At 36.0% G+C, this 22,786-nt stretch overlaps 1 protein-coding gene across 1 annotated transcript in view; it reads left to right on the top strand.

The window, feature by feature from the left end:
* The window catches only part of LOC136028342 (heparan-sulfate 6-O-sulfotransferase 2-like), a 106,597-nt gene extending 84,111 nt beyond the window's left edge, over positions 1-22,486 (top strand). The window contains exons 5-6 of the mRNA XM_065706127.1: positions 2,257-2,405; positions 21,708-22,486. Of these exons, the coding sequence (XP_065562199.1) occupies positions 2,257-2,405; positions 21,708-22,234 (676 nt within the window). The 3' untranslated portion in view covers positions 22,235-22,486. The remainder of the gene's footprint in view (positions 1-2,256; positions 2,406-21,707) is intronic.
* Positions 22,487-22,786: the final 300 nt, after the last annotated feature.

The following is a 22,786-nucleotide window of genomic DNA, read 5'->3' as shown; positions in this document are numbered from 1 at the left end:
ATCACAAAAAGCATAGTTATTAGAACTTGCAAATATGATAAGAAAATGTCATCTCAAGATTTTGATCGCGTTACTTTAACGGAAGGGGTCCTTTTGGAAAGAGGGCATAGCTGTCTTCCAATCTCTTTGGTCACTTAAAAAGGGCATTAGCAATTTTAATTTTGTTAAAATGAGCCATTTAACATCTGTTTATGTTCTTTTGGAAAAAAAAACAACATAGTCATATTGTCCCTAGTAGAAAAAAGAGACACATTATTGCTATCCATGCAAAATTACGCTTGATCCGGTTGAGATTTAAAATAAGAGATCTGAGTTACGAGGATCTTCTAAATATGAAGTTTCATGAAGATCCGATCACTCCTTCGTAAGTTAAAAATACGTAATTTTTTCTTTTTAGCCCCCCCCCCCAATAGAACGGATCCGTTCCAATTATTTAAATCACGTATGTACGACTTCTGATTATTTTTCCCTGCAAGTTTCATCCCGATCCCTCCAATATAAGCGTTTTCCATGATTTTATGTTCCCCCACCCCAAACTTCCCCCAATGTCACCAGATCTGGTCAGGATTTAAAATAAGGGCTTTGAGACACGATATCCTTCTAAATATCAAATTTCAATGAGATCTGATCACCGGTTCGTAAGTTAAAAATACCTCATTTTTTCTAATCTTTCAGAATTAACCCCTCCCTCAACTACCCCAAAGAGAGCGGTTCCGTTCCGGTTATGTCAATCATGTATCTAGGACTTGTGCTTATCTTTTCACCAAGTTTCATCCCGATACCTCTACTCTAAGTTTTTTCCAAGTTTTAGGTTCCCCCTCTCAACTCCCCCTCTCCCAATGTCACCAGATCCGGTCGGGATTTAAAATAAGAGCTCTGAGACACGATATCCTTCTAAATATCAAATTTAATTGAGATCCGATCACCCGTTCGTAAGATAAAAATACCTAATTTTTTCTAATTTTTCAGAAATAACCCCCCCCCAACTACCCCAAAGAGAGCGGATCCGTTCCGTTTATGTCAATCATGTATCTAGGACTTGTGATTATTTTTTCCACCAAGTTTCACCCTGATCCCTCCACTCTAAGTGTTTTCCAAGTTTTAGGTTTCCCCCTCCCAAATCCCCCCCAATGTCACCAGATCCGGTCGGGATTTAAAATAAGAGCTCTAAGACACGATATCCTTCTAAACATCAAATTTCATTGAGATCCGATCACCCGTTCGTAAGTTAAAAATACCTCATTTTTTCTAATTTTTCAGAATTACCCCCCCCCCCTAGCTACCCCAAAGAGAGTGGATCCGTTCCAATTATGTCAATCATGTACCTGGGACTTGTGCTTATTTTTTCCATCAAGTTTCATCCCAATCCCTCCACTCTAAGTGTTTTCCAAGATTTTAGGTTTCCCCCCTCCTACTCCCCCAATGTCATCAGATCCGGTCGGGATTTAAAATAAGAGCTCTGAGACACAATATCATTCCAAACATCAAATTTCATTAAGATCCCATCACCCGCTCATAAGTTAAAAATACTTCATTTTTTCTATTTTTTCCGAATTAACCGGCCCCCACTCCCCCCAGATGGTCAAATCGGTAAAACGACTATTTCTAATTTAATCTGGTCCGGTCCGTGATGCGCTTGCCAAATTTCATCGTCCTAACTTACCTGGAAGTGCCTAAAGTAGCAAAACCGGGACCGACAGACAGACCGACAGAATTTGCGATTGCTATATGTCACTTGGTTAATACCAAGTGCCATAAAAAAAGAATGCTCCTGCGTGTTGCCTTGCTTTGGAACTAAACATGTATCTTTATGTCATTCTTAGTTCCGAGATTAGGAGTATGTTCGTTACTAGTAAAGAAATATTGCACATTTTGCGTTCTTATGTATGTATTTTGTATGTATATGTATATATGCATTTTATACATATTATACATTTTATACATGTATGTATGTATATTATGTATGTATTTTGAAATACTTTGATGTGTTTATTGTTGCTACCTGCATATCTCACGCATCATATATCAAGTTCATAACCAACCAGTTATTACTGAATCGTTGGGTTGAGATGCTCAATATTATTTTTTGAATTCTTTCTTGCTAATTTCTTGTTATTATTTTTAATTATTATTTAAAGGGCAAGAGGGTCTCTTTGTTTTATATTGGTGTAACTTCTGAGGCTTATATACAAAGAACTTAATTTGCTGTGGTAAATTTTTCTCCGTCTGTTAGTGATTGTTTTCCGTCCGTTCTAGGTACTATTATATTACAATTCTTCGTGATCCTCTTTCTCGATTTCTTTCGGAATTCCGAAACGTTCAAAGAGGTGCAACATGGAAGGATTCAAAACATATTTGTAATGGACGACTACCCACAAAAGCTGAGCTACCCCGCTGCTATGGTGGTTAGATGTTTCCATATCTTGTTTTGTTTGTTTGTCTAAAGCACATCGTCAACTACAGCATTTAATCGTTTTATTCTTAAAAGCTTAAACATTAAGCTGCTTTGCACTAATTGTTTGCTTTTTAAAAGTGTTTTTTTTATCGTTAAGATAGTCAACCATCTTTTTCTCCCAGATTTGGATTATATGCAAATTTTGAACGAAACAACATACCAAAAAAAGAACACCTTTGACTAGTTTTTTGATTTGTTAGACCAGATACTCCCTGAACTACTTATAATTTGATTTAGAAGTCTCTCTTTGGTATTGCCTCTTGCTTCCATTACATTGTTTTAGCAATATTTGTTTTTGGTGATTCCAGTGGGACCAATTCCATTGGATAACTTTTCATTAGGATGGATGGCCGTTGTAAAAAAATACCAACTAAAAAAAATGTTTGCTTACAATATATACAATAATCTGCTTAAGAAGTTTCTGTATTATTTCCTCTTACTTCTAATACTTCGTTTTAGCAATAGTCGTTTTTAGTGATATCAGTGGGATAAATGCAATTTGATAACTTTTGGTTAGCATGGACAACTCTAGTAAAAAAAAGCACAAACTCAAAAACAGTTTTGCTGACAATATATGCAACAACAAAAATATATTTTTCATGTTCATTCTAAATATACAAACGGATTAATCATAAAGTAGCTCATCATTGGTAATAGTATATTGATATTTGTATAATTGTACAAACCAGTCGTGTTAACAAAACGACATATGTCTATTAAAAAGTAACAGAGCTGTACCTATCTTCTGGAGGAATTTTCTACATACCTCCTGGGACCTCTTTTTTGAATTTTTTTTTTACCAACGACCCCTTGTTGTTAAGGTGGTCGACTTGGAACAATTTAAATCTAAGCTAAGTACGCGGGAGGTCTAGGTGAATTTTATTCTATTGGCTTCCACAGAAGACAACTTAGCATGTATTTTTGAAATTCAACATTTATATTGCTTTTTTTTAGTTGTCTGTGCTTTTTTGTAGGGGCTGCGGGGCCCTTCTCTTCAGGTCCATCTTAAGGGTGCTGGCTTGGTTTTGGGAGTGCACACCCTATTGAACTTCTTTTACTGCTGATTAGCTTTGTTTTTACGTTTTTCACGCACTCCTGTAATATAATATTGATAAAATCTTTATTTTATTAATTTCGAAAAAGTCCTATCCTTTCTTTGAGCTTTCCAAACCACTACTACCCCCTTTTCTTCACACTATTGTAAAGGGCTTTTTAGATGTTTGACGACACCATCCTCTTTGACTGTTCTGTTTTACCTCTTGTTGCTCATATTTTTACTGTGGATTAGCATTTTTGGAACTCAAACCCCTAGGTTTTCTACATAGACGGCGACCCATTCACCCTAACTCTATTTCAGGGTGTTTTTTTTTCGGGGGTTCTGGACAACATCTTCCTCTTTACATTCTTTTTTCTATTGAACATTTTTTTTTATTTCATTCTTTATATTGCTCATTTTTTGATTTTTATGATTTTTGCTGTTAGACCTAAGGGCCCACCTTAAGTGGGCTGGCTTTTCATTGTTTTGGGTGTGCGCACCCTAAGAAGGGTAGGAGATCGTAGCTAAGGAGAACACACCTGTTTTGGACACTAAAGTTTCCCTATTCTACAGACAGCCCACCTTATTTGGGTACTAAAGCTTGCCTAAACTACAGTCTCTAGGCCTGAGGCATGTCCTAATTAAACGTCAGATGGAAGAACAAGTTTTTATTTGAATTAAAATCATACTATATAATGCGTTAGTGCAATGATTTCTAATAAATGGTTTAATGACATAATTTTTTTGTATATTAACAGTTTGATAATAGCGTTTACTATGAGTTCTGAAGCAAAATTCCAAAAATTAACAAACAATCACCAGATAATAATGTAAGAAATTTAGGATTATATATGCCTTACCTATTAATTTATCCTTTAAGTAATATAAAAATCCAAATTTTTCATTGATCAAAATTCACATTTTAGAATTTTGATAATTCCAGCAAATGCAAGCATCAAAATGAGGATTCTTAGATACTAATCGAGTTTACGGGTTAAACTTTTTTTTTTATCTAATTTGGCAATCTGTGCATACCTTAGCATGCCTGTACATATTATATGAGAGGTAAAGTGTTAACTTAAATGTATTCTTGACATTAGATTGCTATTATTAAGGTTTAGTAGATAATTTTGAAGTAAAACAAGAGCTAAGAGCTCATATGGCACTTGTGACGAGGTTGAAAGAGAAAAGAGCTCATATGGCATGAGCTCTAGCAAAATTCTAATAACCAACAGGTTAATTTAAAAGGAAAATCAGAGGCTTAATGCCGGTCAGGATTTTCTTATTCAATACTAGTTGTTTTTCGAATAAATACGCATCAATTGCTAGGCTAAGATTCCAATAACTTACTCTGCTTTTCTGTGCCTTTTATCTAACTGCTTTTTCTGAATAATATTAAAAGAGTGTTACGCAATGGAACTATATAAATATATATATATATATATATATATATATATATACTAGCCCCCCCGCGCGCGTAAGTCGTAACGCGCCATATTAGTTACGTGCCATTGTAGTTGTGTCCCTGTGTCCCACCTGTGAATAGATATATATATATATATATATATATATATATATATATATATATATATATATATATATATATATATATATATATATATATATATATATATATATATATATATATATATATATATATATATGTTTTTAACTACATAAAACATGCGAATATACAACATTTTTCGCTGTCCCATTGTCTGTGCATATAAATAGATTGTCAGGTTTACTGACTCTTGAACATGCAACATATAATTGTCCATGGGAAAAACAATCCGTATTCAGATCTATACCTCATTATTCTAATGATGTGTCCCTGTGTCCCGGTCGTCATTTGTGTCCCAGTGTCCCAGTTTGTAATTTCTCTTTGAGTGTCCCGGTCGTCATTTATATTCCCTGTGTCCTGGTCGTCATTTTTGTCCCGGTGTCCCGGTCTGTAATTTCTATTCGAACAATCCCTGTGTCTCGGTCGTCATTTATATATCCCGCCTGTGCCCCCGGCGTCCCCGTTGTAGTTGTGCCCCTGTGTCCCGGTCGTCATTTATATTCCCCGTGTCCCGGTCGTGATTTGTGTCCGAGTGTCCCAGTCTGTAATTTCTCTTTGAGGTTCCCGGTCGTCATTTATATTCTCTGTGTCCCGGTCGTCATTTGTGTCCCGGTGTCCCGGTATGTAATTTCATCAGTTGACAAACATGACGTCAGTTGACAAACAACTTCATGACGCATACAGGTCAATCCTTATAATGACGTCAGTCGACAAACATGACGTCAGTTGACAAACATGACGTCAGTCGACACACAAAAATGACGTCACTCGACACACACACACAGACAACTTATTTTTATATATATACTAGCTGTCGGGGTGGCGCTTCGCGCCACTCCAACACCTTGTTGGTGGGGCACTTCGCGCCCCCCCAAGCCCCCCCGCGCGCGTAAGTCGTTACGTGCCATCGCTGTCCCATTGTCTATGCATATAAATAGATTGTCAGGTTTACTGACTCTTGAACATGCAACATATAATTGTCCATGGGAAAAACAATCCGTATTCAGATCTATACCTCATTATTCTAATGATGTGTCCCTGTGTCCCGGTCGTCATTTATATTCCCTGTGTCCCGGTCGTCATTTGTGTCCCGGTGTCCCAGTTTGTAATTTCTCTTTGATTGTCCCGGTCGTCATTTATATTCCCTGTGTCCCGGTCGTCATTTGTGTTCCGGTGTCCCGGTCTGTAATTTCTATTCGAACAATCCCTGTGTCCCGGTCGTCATTTATATATCCCGCCTGTGCCTCCGGCGTCCCCATTGTAGTTGTGTCCCTGTGTCCCGGTCGTCATTTATATTCCCTGTGTCCCGGTCGTCATTTGTATCCCCCCCCCAAGCCCCCCCGCGCGCGTAAGTCGTTACGCGCCATATTAGTTACGCGCCATTGTAGTTGTGTCCCTATGTCCCACCTGTGAATGTAGATATATATATATATATATATATATATATATATATATATATATATATATATATATATATATATATATATATATATATATATATATATATATATATATATATATATATATGTTTTTAACTACGTAAAACTTGCGAATATACAACATTCTTTGCTGTCCCATTGTCTGTGCATATAAATAGATTTTCAGGTTTACCGACTCTTGAACATGCAACATATAATGGTCCATGGGAAAACAATCCGTATTCAGATCTATACCTCATGATTCTAATGATTGCCCTTGAGCTTTGTTGATGGTGATTGCTAATCGACCATTCCCTGAGTCGCCATCGTCATTTATATATCCCCCTGTGCACCCCGGCGTCCCCTTTGTAGTTATGTCCCTGTGTCCCGGTCGTCATTTATATTCCCTGTGTCCCGGTCGTCATTTGTGTCCCGGTGTTCCAGTCTGTGATTTCTCTTTGAGTGTCCCGGGCGTCATTTATATTCCTTGTGTCCCGGTGTCCCGGTCGTCATTTATATCCCCCTGTGCCCCCCGGCGTCCCCATTGTAGTTGTGTCCCTGTGTCCCGGTCGTCATTTATATTCCCTGTGTCCCGGTCGTCATTTGTATCCCGGTGTCCCGGTCTGTATATACATTCGTTTTTTAGTTTTGTTTTTCTCCTTTATTTTTTTCCTTTTTTCTTTTTTTTCTTTTTTAGTTTATTTAGATTTTTAGATTTTTTAGTTTTTTTATTAGTTTTTAGTTTTTTTGTAGTTTTACCATTTTTTTAGTTTTTTTAGTTTTTTTTTTTTACTTATGTACTGGTCGTCATTTATACTCCCTGTGTCCCGGTCGTCATTTGTGTCTCGGTGCTTTGTTGATTGCTAATTTATATTATATTTATATTTATATTTTTTATATTTATTAATATTTTTTTAGTTTTCTTTTTCTCTTATTTTTCAGTTTTTTCCTTTTTTTTAGTTTTTTCTTTTTTAGTTTTGTTTTTTTTTTGTTTTTTACCTTTTTTTAGTTTTTTTAGTTTTTTTAGTTTTTTAGTTTTTTTAGTTTTTTTATTTGTTTTTAGTTTTTTTTTTAGTTTTTGCCTTTTTTTAGTTTTTTCAGTTTTTTTTAGTTTTTTTTCTTTTTAGTTTTTTTTTTTTTTTTTGTAGTTTTTACCTTTTTAATTTTTTTTTCTTCTTTTGTATTAGTGTGAAATAATTCAGACGTCATATGCGGACAAACACGACGTCACTCGACAGACAGACAGACAGACATAACCCACAAACAACTTATTTTTATATATATTTATTCATATTTTTTTAGTTTTCTTTTTCTCTTTTATTTTTCAGTTTTTTCCTTTTTTTTAGTTTTTTTCTTTTTTAGTTTTTAGTTTTTTTTAGTTTTTTACCTTTTTTTAGTTTTTTTTAGTTTTTTTGGTTTTTTAGCTTTTTTAGTTTTTTTATTATTTTTTATTTTTTTTGTAGTTTTTGCCTTTTTTTATTTTTTCAGTTTTTTTTTAGTTATTAGATTTTTACCTTTTTTTTAGTTTTTTTTTAGTTTTTTTAGTTTTTTTTTCTTTTTAGTTTTTTTTGTAGTTTTTACCTTTTTTAGTTTTTTTCTTATTTTGTATTAGTGTGAAATAATTCAGACGTCATATGCGGACAAACATGACGTCACCTGATCCACAGATCCACACACAGACAACTTATTTTTATATATATAGATTATTTTTAGATTTTTTTAGTTTTTTAGCCTTTTTTAGTTTTTTTTTAGTATTTTTTTTGTAGTTTTTATCTTTTTTAGTTTTTTTCTTCTTTAAAGCCAAGGTTCGAACCTGGAACCTCTCGGACCTAGAACCTGGAACATAACGCTTTACCAACTGAGCTACTGTATTTGTATTTGTATCGGATTAACGACGCTTCTTGACTACTAAGGTCCCTGCGTCGGCCCTGTAGTGCATTCCTGCAGCATGGTCCGATCTCTGGGTCCCGTATTACCACGCTAAGGTCAAACCCACTGCGCCAACACAGGTAGTTATATAACTGATCTACTTCGGCTTGAATACATTCGTTTCTGAATTGGTATGTGATGAAATAATTCAGACGTCATATGCGGACTATGCGGACAGTGACGTCACTCGACACACACACACACAGACAACTTATTTATATATATATATATATATATATATATATATATATATATATGTATATATATATATATATATTTATATATAATAGAGAGCGGATCTGGTCCAGTTATGTCAATAGCGTATCTAGAACTTGTGTTTATTCTTCCCATCAAGTTTCATCCTGATCTCTCTACTCTAAGCGTTTTCCAAGATTTCCGGTTTCCAAGATTTTTGTTTCCCTTCTCTATCCCACTCTGTCATCGGATCCGATTCGAATTGAAAATGACGAGTCTAAGACGTAAGATATTTCTATATATCAAGTTTCATTAAGATCCGATAACCCGTTCTTAAGATAAAGATACCTCAATTTTCACGTTTTCCAAGATTTCCGGTTTCCCCTCCAATCCCCCCAATTTAATCGGAATTTTAAATAAAAGCTTTGAAGCAGAAGACGCATCTAGATATCAAATTTCATTAAGATCCGATCAACCGTTAGTAGGTTAAAAATACCTCATTTTTTAAATTTTTTTCGAATTCCCCCCCCCTCAACTCCCCCAAAGAGAACCAATCCGGTCTGGTTATATAGAAGTATCTAGGACTTGTACTTATTCTTCTCACCAAGCATCATCACGATCTCTCAACTCTAAGCGTTTTCCAAGATTTGCGGTTTCTTTCTCCAACTCCCCCCAGTGTCACCGGATCCAGTCAAAATTTAAAGTAAGAGCTCTGAGACACAAGTTCCTTCAAAAAAATCAAATTTCATTAGGATTCAATAGCCCGTTCGTAAGTTAAAAAATACCTCATTTTTTAATTTTTCCGAATTACCGAATTAGGTCCCCCCGACTCCCCCAAAGAGAGATGATCTGGTCCGGATATGGTAATCACGTATCTAGAACTTGTGTTTATTCTTCCCACCAAGTTTCATCCCGATTTCTCCACTCTAAACGTTTTTCAAGATTTCCAGCCCCCCCCCCGCCAACTCCCCCCCAATGACACTGGATCTGGTTGGAATTTAAAATAAGAGGTCTGAGTTACAAGGTCCTTCTAAATATAGATTTGATCAAGATCCAATCACTCGTTCATAAGTTCATACGTTCATAAATACCTCATTTTTTCTGATTTTTCCGAATTACCCCCCCCCCCCCCCCTCCAGATCCCTCAAAGAGAGTGAGTCTGTTTTAGTTATATCATTCTTGTATCTAGTTCCTGTGCTTATTTTTTCCACCAAGTTTCATCCTGATCCCTCCACTCTAAGGGTTTTCCAAGATTTCAGGCTTCCCCTTCCAACTCCCCCAATGACACCGGATCCAGTCGGATTTTAAAATAAAAGCTTTGAGACACGATATCCTTCTAAATATCAAATTTCATAAGGATCTGATCTCCCGTTCATAAGTTAAAAATACATAATCTTTTATAATTTTTCCGAAATAACCGTCCTCCCACTTCCCTCATAGATGATTGGATCGGGGAAACGACCATTTCTAATTTAATCTGGTCTCGTCCCTGGTACGCCTGCCAAATGTCGTCGTCCTAGCCTATCTGGAAGTGCCCAAACTAGGAAAACTGGGACAAACAGACGGACAGACCGACAGAAATCGCGATCACTGTATGTCCCTTGGTAAATACCAACTGCCATAAAAACCTATGGCTTTTCTCGCTTCTAATAGCAAGAAACCATCTTCAGTAGGGCACTATAACCCAGACAATTAACTCTTCAAAAGATGTTTGTATTATTTTAACTTCTAATCACTATTTGCCAAGGATCTTTAATAGTTTTCAGCTATATCCGATGAATATATAAGTTTCATCAAGTTTAGTCTTACCCATCAAGATTTACGAGCCTGAAAAAATCACCTTATTTTAGAAAATAGGGGGAAACATCCCCTAAAAGTCATAGAATATTAACGAAAATCACACCATCAGATTCAGCGTATCAGAGAACCCTAGTGTAGAAGTTTCAAGTTCCTATCTACAAAAATGTGGATTTTTTTATTTTTTGCCAGAAGGCAGATCACGGATGCGTGTTTATTTGTTTGTTTGTTTTTTTCCCAGGGGTGATCATATCGACTCAGTGGTCCTAGAATCTTGAAAGAGGGCTCATTCTAACGGAAATTAAAAGATATAGTGCCCTTTTTAAGTGACCAAAAAAATTAGAGGGCACCTAGGCCCCCTCCCACGCTAATTATTTTCTCAAAGTCACAGGAATAAAATTATGAGATAGCCATTTTATTCAGCATAGTCAAAAAACCTTATAACTTTGTCTTTGGGGATGACTTACTCCCCCACAGTCCCCGTGGGAGGGGCCACAAGTTACAAACTTTGACCAGTGCTTACATATAGTAATGGTTATTTGGAAGCGTACAGACGTTTTCAGGGGGATTTTTAGGTTGTGGGGGGAGGGTGATAAGAGGGGGATGTGTTGGGGAACTTTCCGTGGAGGAATTAGTCATGGGGAAGAAAATTTCCATGAAGGGAGCGCAGGATTTTCTAGCATTATTAAAAAAAAACAATGAAAAAAAAATATTGAAAAGTTTTTTTCAACTGAAAGTAAGGAGAAGCATTAAAACTTAAAACGAACAAAAATTATTACGCATATGATGGGCTCACCATAATACCATACTTACGCTAAAGTATGTTTAGTAATTTCAACTATTTATTCTACGCCTTTTTTGATTCAGGGGTCATTCTTAAGAAATTGGGACAAAATTTAAGCTTTAGTGTAAAGAGCGAGGTACTGACGAGGGGGTGAACCCCTTCATTTACGTAATAAGAACATGAGAATACAGAATTTCGTTACGTAAGCTAATTTGTAAGTGACGTATATCTTTTACTAATAAAAACATTCGTAAAAAATTTAAAGTTCTATTTGCCTTTTTAAGTAATCGAAAAAGTGGAGGGCAACTAGGCCTCCTCCCCCGCTCCTTTTTTCTCAAAATCATTCGATCAAAACTATGAGAAAGCCATTTAGCCAAAAAAATAAATATGCAAATTTCGTTTTAACTATTCATCTGCGGAGAGCCAAAATCAAAACATGCATTGATTCAAAAACGTTCAGAAATTAAATAAAAAAAACAAGTTTTTTAACGGAAAGTAAGGAGCAACATTAAAACTTAAAACGAACAGAAATTACTTCGTATATGAAAGGGGCTACTTCCTCATCAACACCCCGCTCTTTACGCTAAAGTTTTTTACTGTTTTAAAAAGTAGAGTTAAGAGAAAGAGTCAAACCTTAGGGTAAAGAGCGGGGCGTTGATGAGGAAGTAGCCCCTTTCATATACGAAATAATTTCTGTTCGTTTTAAGTTTTAATGTCGCTCCTTACTTTCCGTTAAAAAAACTTGTTTTTTTTATTTAATTTATAATGAACTATTTCAGTTCTCAGTGTAAATTTCAAAACTTCTTTTTTTCATCTTCTGGCCACTATGGGCTTTGGTTCCCCTTTTATTAGTTTGCAACTACAGCTGCAACCATGATTAATTTTTGCCCACTATGGGCTATGGTAAGCTTCTTTCTAGGCTGTAGCTACTGCTGCAACCTAGTATGAATAATTTACTATTGGATTTAGTTTGTTTCTGAAAATAATGTTTTTATTTAGATTTTTTCTTTGTTGTTCTTTAATATTTTCTTGGTTTGTTTTTTGCTATATTCTAGGTTTGCTCTTTACAATATTCATGGGTTGTTCTTTACTATTTTCTCGGTATAAATGGCTAGAGTTCACTGTTTGCTACAAAATTTTTTTGTTATATTGTCTTACATACAATATTTTATTTTATATCTTCAGTTAATATTGGCTACATTTTGTTAATTGTGTTGCTCTCGCAACACTTTGGTTTTGTCGTGTTTTTTTCTTCTCCTAGCAACCCGATTTCAGCTTATTCCTAGAAAGTGGTAAGGGTCTAACTTCTGCGGTTTTTAAGGAAAGTTTAGACCTTACGTTAGATTGATGAATATGACTTTGTATTTTGGAAAGCTTAGTAGAACTCTTGCCTGAGGCTAATAAGAATGGTTTTTACTTGTGTTTCTACCCATTTCTGTTTGTGATTTCAGTTGAGTTTATCATTCGGTTTTTCGCTCTCGGGATTGCGGTAGAGAAATGGTATCAGATGTGCCTCAAAGTTCTCTCATTGCTAAAGAAATTAGAGTTTATCATTGGCTTCTTTCTAAGTAATGATGTTAGAAACTTGGCCTACGGCAAAAAAGTCGACTTTGATCTGAGACAGATAGTTTTTTTCGACGGCAGTCGGTAGTTCTTTATGAGCTGATCAAAGGACATGTCATCCTTTTTTTGGTAGAAAAACTCCCTCATGAGATATACCAGCTTGAAAGTTTAAAGGAGTTGACAACTTCAGTAGTAAGGTACACACTGAAACCAAAAATAGGCCGATATAGAAATGATATCAGATGTGTCTCTTAAAATTTAAAAGATATCTCATTGCTAAAGAAATTAGAGCTTATCCTTTGCTCCTTTCTAAATGATGACGTTAAAAACTTGGCCTACGGCAAAAAAGTCAGCTTTTGAACTAGGACAGATATATTTTATTTCGACGGCCGTCGATATTCTGACTTAAGATGCTTGTTTGCCTCTGATTTTAGGCGAATTTATTGGTGTCATGTTTCAATTTCAATATTTCAAACATGTTTCTTTTTCAATTTCAATTTCTTCAATTTCATGTTTCAAACATGTCATTCTTCATGTTTCAAACGAACATCTGGTGAAAAGGTGAAACATCAGGATTCTATTGTCGTAATTCCATGGTTCATAGTAGAACAAGTTCGGGAATAGTCTGCAAGTTTCCTCTCGTGTCCCATGTCAAAAACTCGCCTGCTGTGTTCGGCTCTCATCGGGAAGTTGATAGAGAGTGGCTGAGGCTCTTCAGTGGCACTTGCTGAAGCTTCTTCCCTTGATGGCTTTGATTGCTTGACATAGTCCAGTAGTGTAGATTTTTTTTTATACCGAAATTTTCTGCAATTCCTCTCAACGTGCCTTCTTTCTTGATATAAGCCTCAACGGCTTTCTTCATATTTTCTCAATCAGGAGGAGAATCTGGCCGCTTTCTTTTGTATACTCGAGGTATTCTGAATAAAAAAACAGTTAGAAAAAGGTAAAAGTAAAAATTGTAAAAGGTATATGATAAGAAAATCGATTGGAAAGGGTAAAATAGCTGGTGGGGTTGCTTCGGAAAATGTCTGAATGTACCCCACTGTGGTTGTTTAAACAAACCCCACCTGAAAGAAAAAGCCTGAAACCTCATCTACGCCCAAGAACTTACAGATGGCCCCGAAAACCAAAATCAAAGTTAAACGTGTCATGCATTAAGAAAGCTAAATGTTTATTAATATTGGCTGAATTAAATCTCAAAGGAAAGAAGATACAGGACCCCTTACCTTGGTTTTCTCGTTTTTTTTCAAATATTTCCAAAACGACTGGACGTGGGGTAACAAAAGTACATACGCAAGTCTAATGCTAGATGGTAGGTCTACAATGTTTTTTTCGTGATTAGCAGACGGCGCTGAAGCGCTTGTCCAGATTCACCCTACGTCCGAGCCAACCCCACTCTCCCCTATAACGTCATTCATCAAGCTTGTACGCAAAAGGGCAGTTTTTTGTAAAAATTGATTCTATTTTAAAAACTATTTTGTTTACAAAAGCCGCTAGATGTAGCAAAATCTCTTGAGCCATTATACAGCTTGTTATGAATATCCAGTTTATAGCTAGCTGAGGAGAAAAAAAAGTAAAAAAGATACCGTATATGCAGAATATCGTGGTTTAAACCACTGTTCTTGATTTTCAAGCCAATATAACTTGCTTGTTGTTCAAGTCGAGAGACGGTAAATTTTCTATATAGGGATTCCGGACAAGGCGCTTCTGGTGGTGCACCTATTGTTTTGATTTGTTTCTATTCTTAGGAGTTATGGGTTATTTTAGTTTTACTCTGGGACGCAAAAGCCTTTTACTAGGTTTCTAGCTACCGCTGCAACCCAGATTATAATTCTTAACATAATTCAAGTCATTGGGTTTCTTTCGTTATTCGAGCCAATTAACTATAAGTTTCTTACACAGTAGTTTTGGACAGGGCAAATCTAATAGTATACTTTATGTTTCGATCAGACTCTTTATTAGAAGTTATGGGCAACTTTATTTCTTAATATGGGATGTGATCGTCTCTTACTTGGTTTTCTCAATTGCAGCATTTACTGAATTTATTAACATAGTTTTCAAAATAAAACAAAATATTACTGTAGATTTGCGTTTGAACACTATAGAAACTCAATGATGATGATTTAAGACTCTATCCAAATGATTTTTGAAGAGAACAATAAATAAGTTGACAATTTGGAAAAATCTGTTCAAACAGATTCAGTTGAATTGTTATGTCCCTTAATTACTCGCCTCTCTCTCTCTCTCTCTCTCTCTCTTTCCTTCTCTCTCTCTCTCCCTCTCTCTCTGTGTCTATTTTTTAAATGAACACTCTTTTTATCGATCACAAGTCAGTTTAATTTTGGTATTGAGAGAGTCAACACTAAAAAAAGTTCTATACATGTCGAATATGCATGTATATGCTGGGCATCCTGTTCATCCTGTCATCCCATGCGTATTGTACAATTGTTATCAAGTGTGATGAAAAGTATAGACTATACAATCAGTGTAAATTACATAGAGGGTATGCAAATAAGAACTGTAATTCTTGTCTTGAAGAGTTTTTTTATTCTCGCACTAGAATATTCCTATGCTCAAATTGCAACTATGATAAATGTGACCAGTTGGAGAATACATATAATGGTATGATTGGAAAGAACCCTGAAAGAGACTTTAGTTTATTTCTAAGAGACTGGCATTGTCGTGGTTTTAAATTGTTTTGGGAGAAAGAATCAGGACTTCGATTCAACTGTTGAAAAGAAGAGAATTTGGTTTCTACATCATCGCTGTGAAGACAATGGTTACTATGATTGAAAACTTACTGATTTTTAATTGACTGTTACAAAAAGTGATTCTCCATTTGACTTCTAATACTGTAAACAAACTACAAATTTGTGCTAGTATGTTTTGTCAAATTAAAACTTGATGAAAAAGAGTATATTCAAACTACTCTCTCTCTGAAGTCTGCGTTTTCACTAGTATATAATACATTGAAAATCCAGCCGTATAGATAGATAGATAGATATATAGATAGATAAATAAGTGTATTTTAAAGCCGAATATACGGCCATGAACACAGTACAATAGTTTGAACAGCGATCATCGTAAAACAGTTAAATGAAACACTAAATTAACCTAATAATAGTACTTAATACTTGAAAACAAGGAATGTTTTCTAATACTTTAAAAATCCATATATAAAACATTACATTTACTATATCTCGGGATTTTTTTTTATTTAACAAAATTTCCAGATACCTTGCTCGTCTGAAAATAAACTGAGGCGACGTAATATTTAAGACACTTGGAAGTATCAGCTCGGTATTTCAAAATGCCCCCTCCCTTGTCGTAAAGAGCCCCCGGTACCGGCTTAAGTAATGCACTAATAATCCTCTTCAACCCTGCAAAGTGAGCAAGTATATGTGTCTTCATTGGAACATCTTTCCTTAGAGTATCTTTAAAATATTGCACTAATTGGCTGTCAGTTAGCCCTGAGCTGCATCCACGAAGTTAAATATCTAGCCGGTAAATTCAGCTTAAGGTAGAACTCTTGCCCATATACCAGCTTAACATCCTTATAAAACTTTAACATTTTTTTTTTTTAATCTCCTCAATCCATATTTGGATCCTTTGATTCTCTAGTACTATCTTAGTCTCATTCTCTCAATTTATATTTATATCCATCGGTCCTTTACCTTCATTCCAAATTGGATCTTGGATCTTATATTTAATCTGATCGCTAAGGCTGGTTGCTAGGGAATCGTGGCTGTATGCAAATGAAGTTTTCTTGGAAGACTGCAAATGAGTTGTACCATCCGTAGTACGAACAATCTGATTGCTAGGGAAGGTCCAGGACTAGAACTTGTTGCAAGGTAAACTGGTTATGCAAATTTTGTGCTAATTTTATTGTGCTAATCACTTACGTGTAGAACTGCATACAGGGATAGCAACCGCTTATCCTAACTATGTAACCATCTGAGTGCATACAGGGATAGTAACCGGTTATGCTAATGAACTTACCGTAGGAGTAATTGTCCAACAACTACTTCTGCAATATAAAAAACCCTCATCTAAGATTCAATACAGGTACACCATGTGGTGGGGAACGTCCAAAATGCAATGTTACACCCCATAGGAAATTCAGTATATGCCCACCATTATGGGAAAACTAGAAAACTCCCCTGAAAATCTCTCCAGAAATGATCGAAGGTTTACTACTCACAGACAAACGTCCTCGTCTCAAGGACTTCGACCCTCGTGTTCTCTTAGAGTTCTTTACAAATTTAATTTGAAGTCCTCTTAAGCATCAAAAATCCTTATCCTTTTCCTTGAACCATAAGTAATCCTTCCATAAATGGCTTTGGCTTTGTTCCAAGGAATACACTGGTTTGCTGCCGTAACTAGGAGATAGGCTGCCTTAGGCGTATTTCCTTTCTTTACGGGAGTGAAAGTCTCAATGAAAATAACAAAGAGACTGGGAAAATGTGATTCCTTTATATAACTTTTGTTAGGTAGTAGAATAACTTTTGGTATGTCAAAACTATAGACGTCTCTTTAATATTTCATTATATAGATCAAAAGAATTTGCTTATTATAATGATTGTAAATATATATGATTCATTAAGTTCTGTGTTGCCCATTAAAAGATATGATTTTGAGAAAATTTGCTTCATTTTCGAAAAACGAGGGGGAACATCCCCTAAAAGTTAAAGAATCTTAAAGGAAAGTCACTCAACAAGTTTCTTCGTATCAGAGAACCCAACTTTAGTGTTTTCAAGCTCTTTCCTTCAAAAATGTAGAATTTTGTATTTTGTATATCACAGCTGTGATGGTGTTGGTTTGTTTGTTATGGCACTTGGTATTAACCAAGTGACATATAGCAATCGCAAATTCTGTCGGTCTGTCGGTCTGTCTGTCGGTCCCGGTTTTGCTACTTTAGGCACTTCCAGGTAAGCTAGGACGATGAAATTTGGCAAGCGTATCAGGGACCGGACCAGATTAAATTAGACATAGTCGTTTTCTCGATTTGACCATCTAGGGGGGGGGGAGTGGGGGGCCAGTTAATTCGGAAAAAATAGAAAAAATGAAGTATTTTTAACTTATGAGCGGGTGATGGGATTTTAATGAAATTTGACGTTTGGAATAATATTGTGTATCATAGCTCTTATTTTAAATCCCGACCAGATCTGATGACATTGGGGGGAGTTGGAGGGGGGAAACCTAAAATCTTGGAAAACACTTAGAGTGGAGGGATCAGGATGAAACTTGATGGGAAAAATAAGCACAAGTCCCAGATGCATGATTGACATAATAGGAACGGATCCGCTCTCTTTAGGGTAGTTTGGGGGGGGGGGGGTAATTCTGAAAAATTAGAAAAAATGAGGTATTTTTAACTTACGAACGGGCGATCGGATCTCAATGAAATTTGATATTTAGATGGATATCGTGCCTCAGAGCTCTTATTCTAATTCTCGACCGGATCTGGTGACATTGGGGGGTGGGTGGGAGGGGGAAACCTAAATCTTGGAAAACACTTCCAAGAGTGGAGGGATCGGGATGAAACTTGGTGGGAAAAATAAGCACAAGTCCTAGATACATGATTGACATAATCAGAACGGATCCGCTCTTTTTAGGGTAGTTTGGGGGAGGGGTTAATTCTGAAAAATTTGAAAAAATGAGGCATTTTTAACTTACGAACGGTTGATGGGATCTCAATGAAATTTGATGTTTAGAAGGATATCGTGGCTCAAAGCCCTTTTTTTAAATCCTGACCGGATCTGGTGACATTGGGGGAAGTTTGGAGTGGGGGAATCAAAAATCATGGAAAACGCTTAGATTGGAGGGATTGGGATGAAACTTGGTGGGAAAAATAAGCACAAGTCCTAGATACATGATTGACATAACCGGAACGGATCCGCTCTCTTTGGGGTTGTTGGGGAGGGGGGAGTAATTCTGAAAAGTAGAAAAAATGAGGTATTTTTAACTTACGAACGGGTGATCGGATCTCAATGAAATTTGATATTTAGAAGGATATCGTGTCTCAGAGCTCTAATTTTAAATCCGGACCGGATCTTGTGACATTGGTGGGGGGGAGTTGGGAGGGGGAGACCTAAAACGTGAAAAAACACTTAGAGTGGAGGAATCGGGATGAAACTTGGTGGGAAAAATAAGCACAAGTCCTAGATACATGATTGACATAACCGGAACGGATCTTCTCTCTTTGGGACATTTGGGGGGGGGGTTAATTCTGAAAAATTAGAAAAAATGAGGTATTTTAACTTACGAACGAGTGATCAGATCTCAATGAAATTTGATATTTAGAAGGATATCGTGTCTCAAAGCCCTTATTTTAAATCCTGACCGGATCTGGTGACATTGGGGGAAGTTTGGAGTGGGGGAATCAAAAATCATGGAAAACGCTTAGATTGGAGGGATTGGGATGAAACCTGGTGGGAAAAATAAGCAGAAGTCTTACATACGTGATTTATATAATTGGAACGGATCCGCTCTATTGGGGGGGGGGGGTTAATTCTGAAAAATAAGAAAAAATTACGTATTTTTAACTTACGAAGGAGTGATCGGATCTTCATGAAACTTCATATTTAGAAGGACCTCTTAACTCATCTCTTATTTAAAATCTCAACGGGATCAAGCGTAATTGGGGGAGGGGGGCAGTTGGGGGGACCGAAAATCTTAGAAAATACTTAAAGGGGTGAGATCAGGATGAAACTGGATGGGAAGAATAGAAACCTGTCTAAGATACGTGACTGACATAAACGGACCAGATTTGCTCTCTTTGATGGAATTGGGGAGGGGGGGGGATAATTTTGAAAATTGACGTATTTTTAACTTACAAAAGGGTGACCAGATCTTAATGAAATTTGATATTTAGAAGGATCTTATACTTTAAAGTTCTAATTTTAAATTCCGACCAGATCCTGTGACATTGGGAGGAGTTGGAGGGGGAAACCGGAATTCTTGGAAAACGTGAAAATTGGGGCATTTTTATCTTACGAATAGTTGATCGGATCTTAATGAAATTTGATTTTTAGAAGGAATTCATGTCTCAGAGCTATTATTTCAAATACCGACCAGACCTTTTGACATTGGGGGGAGTTGGATGGGGAAATCTTGGAAAAACACTTTGAGTGGAGGAATCGGGATGAAGCTTGGTGGATAGAATAAACAAATGTCCTTGATACGTGATTGACAGAATCGTACTGGATTCGCTCTCTTTGGAGGAGTTGGGGGAGGGGTTCAGTGATTTGGCGATTTTGGTGCTGCTGGACGTGCTAGGACGATGAAAATTGGTAGGCGTGTCAGGGAGCTGCACAATTTGACTTGATAAAGTCGTTTTCCCAGATTCGACCATCTGGAGGGCTAAAGGGAGTGAAAATATTAGAAAAAATTAGGTATTTATAACTTACGAGTGGGTGATCGGATCTTAATGAATTTTGATATTTAGAAGGACATCGTGACTCAGAGCTCTTATTTTAAATCCTGACCGGCATTAAGCCTCTTATTTTCCTTTTTAAATCAATCTATTGATTCATAGAATTTTGTTAGAGCTCATACCATATGATCTCTTGGCTCTTAGCTCTTCTCGCCTCGTCACAAGTGCCATATGAGCTCTTAGCTCTTGTTTTTTTCCCTAGGAGTGATCATATCAATCTGAAGATTGACATAGGGCTCATTCGAATGGATAGTAAAATTTCCAAGACCCTTTTAAAGAAACTAAAAATATTAGGAGACAGCTAGTCACCCTGATCCTTCCCCCTCTCCAAATCCCCTGCCCCTTAAGTCGTCCAAAAAATCTCTAAACAGCAATTTTTTCAGTATTTTTCAAAAATTTAATTATTAGTATTCTAGTGATGATTTGACCCTCCGAAGTCCCGCGGGATGGGGTTGTAAGCTATGCAATTATTGTGATATAAGGGGAATCGTATCCAGCCAATGGTCCCAGAAGATTTAAAAAGTTCTAGTGTCATTTTTAAGTCATCAAAAAGATTAAAGGCTCCAGGGGGGTGGTTGATGGGTATTTTAGGTTAAAAAATTAGTTTGAGGAAGTTTCCGTGGGAGAGGGAATTTTCAATGGAGAGAAGCTTTTTTTTCCACATTATTTGAGAAACAATCAAAAACTAAATAAAATAACCATATTTTTCAACTGAAAGTAAAGAGCACTATTAAAACTTAAAACTAACAGAATTTTTTTGTATATTATGAGGATTCCCACCTCCTCAATGCCTAAATACACGCTAGTCAGGCTAGCAACAGCAGTGATTCTGTTGTGCATTCCGTGATTCTGTGAATAGCAGGCCTATTCTGTTCCTATAATGAAAAACAATCAGCATATAATGAAGAATATATCACAAGATAGAATATTACAGTATTACAGTCCTTGACTGTAAAAAAGGAAGAAAAACAGCCAAAGGCACATACGAAATCGGGAAATTCAAGGACAAAAGGTTAATTTGCATTATCAACACATTGAAAAATATTTTTTTTTTATTTCTTGATGGATTAGTCTTGTGTCTTATGAATTCCTGGTATTATTTGGAAAACAATCAGAAATTACATGAAAAGAAATCTTTTTTTTCAACTGAAAGTAAGCTGCTTAGAAATATACTTTGAAATTTAAAATGAACAGAAATTATTCCGTATATGAAAGGGGCACCCTCTCCTCAACACCTCATTCTTTACGCTAAAGTTTTTATTGCTCTAAGAAGTGGAGCTGTGGCAAAAAGTCGAACTTAAGTGTAAAGAGCAAAGTTTTGAGGAGGTGGAAGCCCCTTTCATATATGGAACAATTTCAGTTCGCTTTACGTTTTATTTTCGCTCCTTACTTTCAGTTTATATTTTTCTATCTAATATATGACGTATGTGCTACCGCCCCTTCCCCTCTTTTTCTATCCTTCCTGCTCTATCTCTCGATTCTTTTGTCTTGTTTTTATTTTATTATGTTAATTCTTTCGTCTTTGTAATTGTAGGTCGCGATTGGACTGACGCAACACTGGATAATTTTATGTCTTGTCCATATAATTTGGCAATCAATCGACAAACAAGAATGTTAGCAGACCTGAAATTAGTTGGATGCTACAATGTGTCTTCCATGAGTAAAAGTCAAAGAGACAGTAAAATGCTGGCTAGTGCTAAGCTCAACTTATCAAATATGCCATTCTTTGGTTTGACAGAGCAACAGGAAATGAATCAATATATATTTGAAAGAACGTTTGGAATGAAATTCCTTATTCCCTTTGAACAGAAGAAGGTGACCTTTAGTAGCCAAGCTTTAAACCTGATAACAGAAAAGCAGAAGAAAATGGTGCTGGAATTAAATCATCTTGACGTGGAATTATACGAATATGCTCTGAAACTATTCAATTACCGATTTTCAAGGCTTAAGAGCCTTGATACAAGTTTTGACGGTCAAAACTTAGTTAGCTTTAATGGGCAAAATAAAATTTCTCAATTTATGGAGTCGGAATCACTTCATGAGGAAGATGGACACGCCTGATTCATCTCTACTCCAATAGAACAGGAGAGGAATTAGTATATAACAGAAAAAAAATACAAAATTGGTTTTACTGCAAGATGCAGTATAAATAAAAAAAAATCTCTTTTTTTTCTCTTTTTCACTCCCACTTTGTAAGTGCACTTTTCTCTTTCATTCTAAGCTGACTCGAGAATATTATATTTGTGATGGTATGATGATATTTAAAATCTCAACTTTACTGTTTTATTTATTAATAAATATTTTTTGACATAACTGTAAATTTTCTCGATACTTTGCTTTAACATCTCGAATTGTATACTTGAAAAAAATCCTGTCAAATCTCGCTTTATAATAGTAATAGTTATAATAGTAATAGTATAGATAGCTAGATCATTGTATTTAAAAGGTCCAAGGGCCATACAAAAACAAATATTTATAAAAAAAAAGAAGGAAATCACCATCAGAACAAATTTCAAAGCGCACAGAAATAGAAAATAAAGCGAAAAAAGAGCCGTATTTCAAGGGAATTCAATGTCCATAGGACATTGTCTGTCACGCATAAACCCAAAATCA

The sequence above is a fragment of the Artemia franciscana genome, chromosome 6 (genome assembly GCF_032884065.1).
Source record: "Artemia franciscana chromosome 6, ASM3288406v1, whole genome shotgun sequence".
Taxonomy (NCBI): domain Eukaryota; kingdom Metazoa; phylum Arthropoda; class Branchiopoda; order Anostraca; family Artemiidae; genus Artemia; species Artemia franciscana.
The sequence above is the reverse complement of the archived record's forward strand: the minus strand, read 5'-3'. Positions and strand labels throughout refer to the sequence as shown.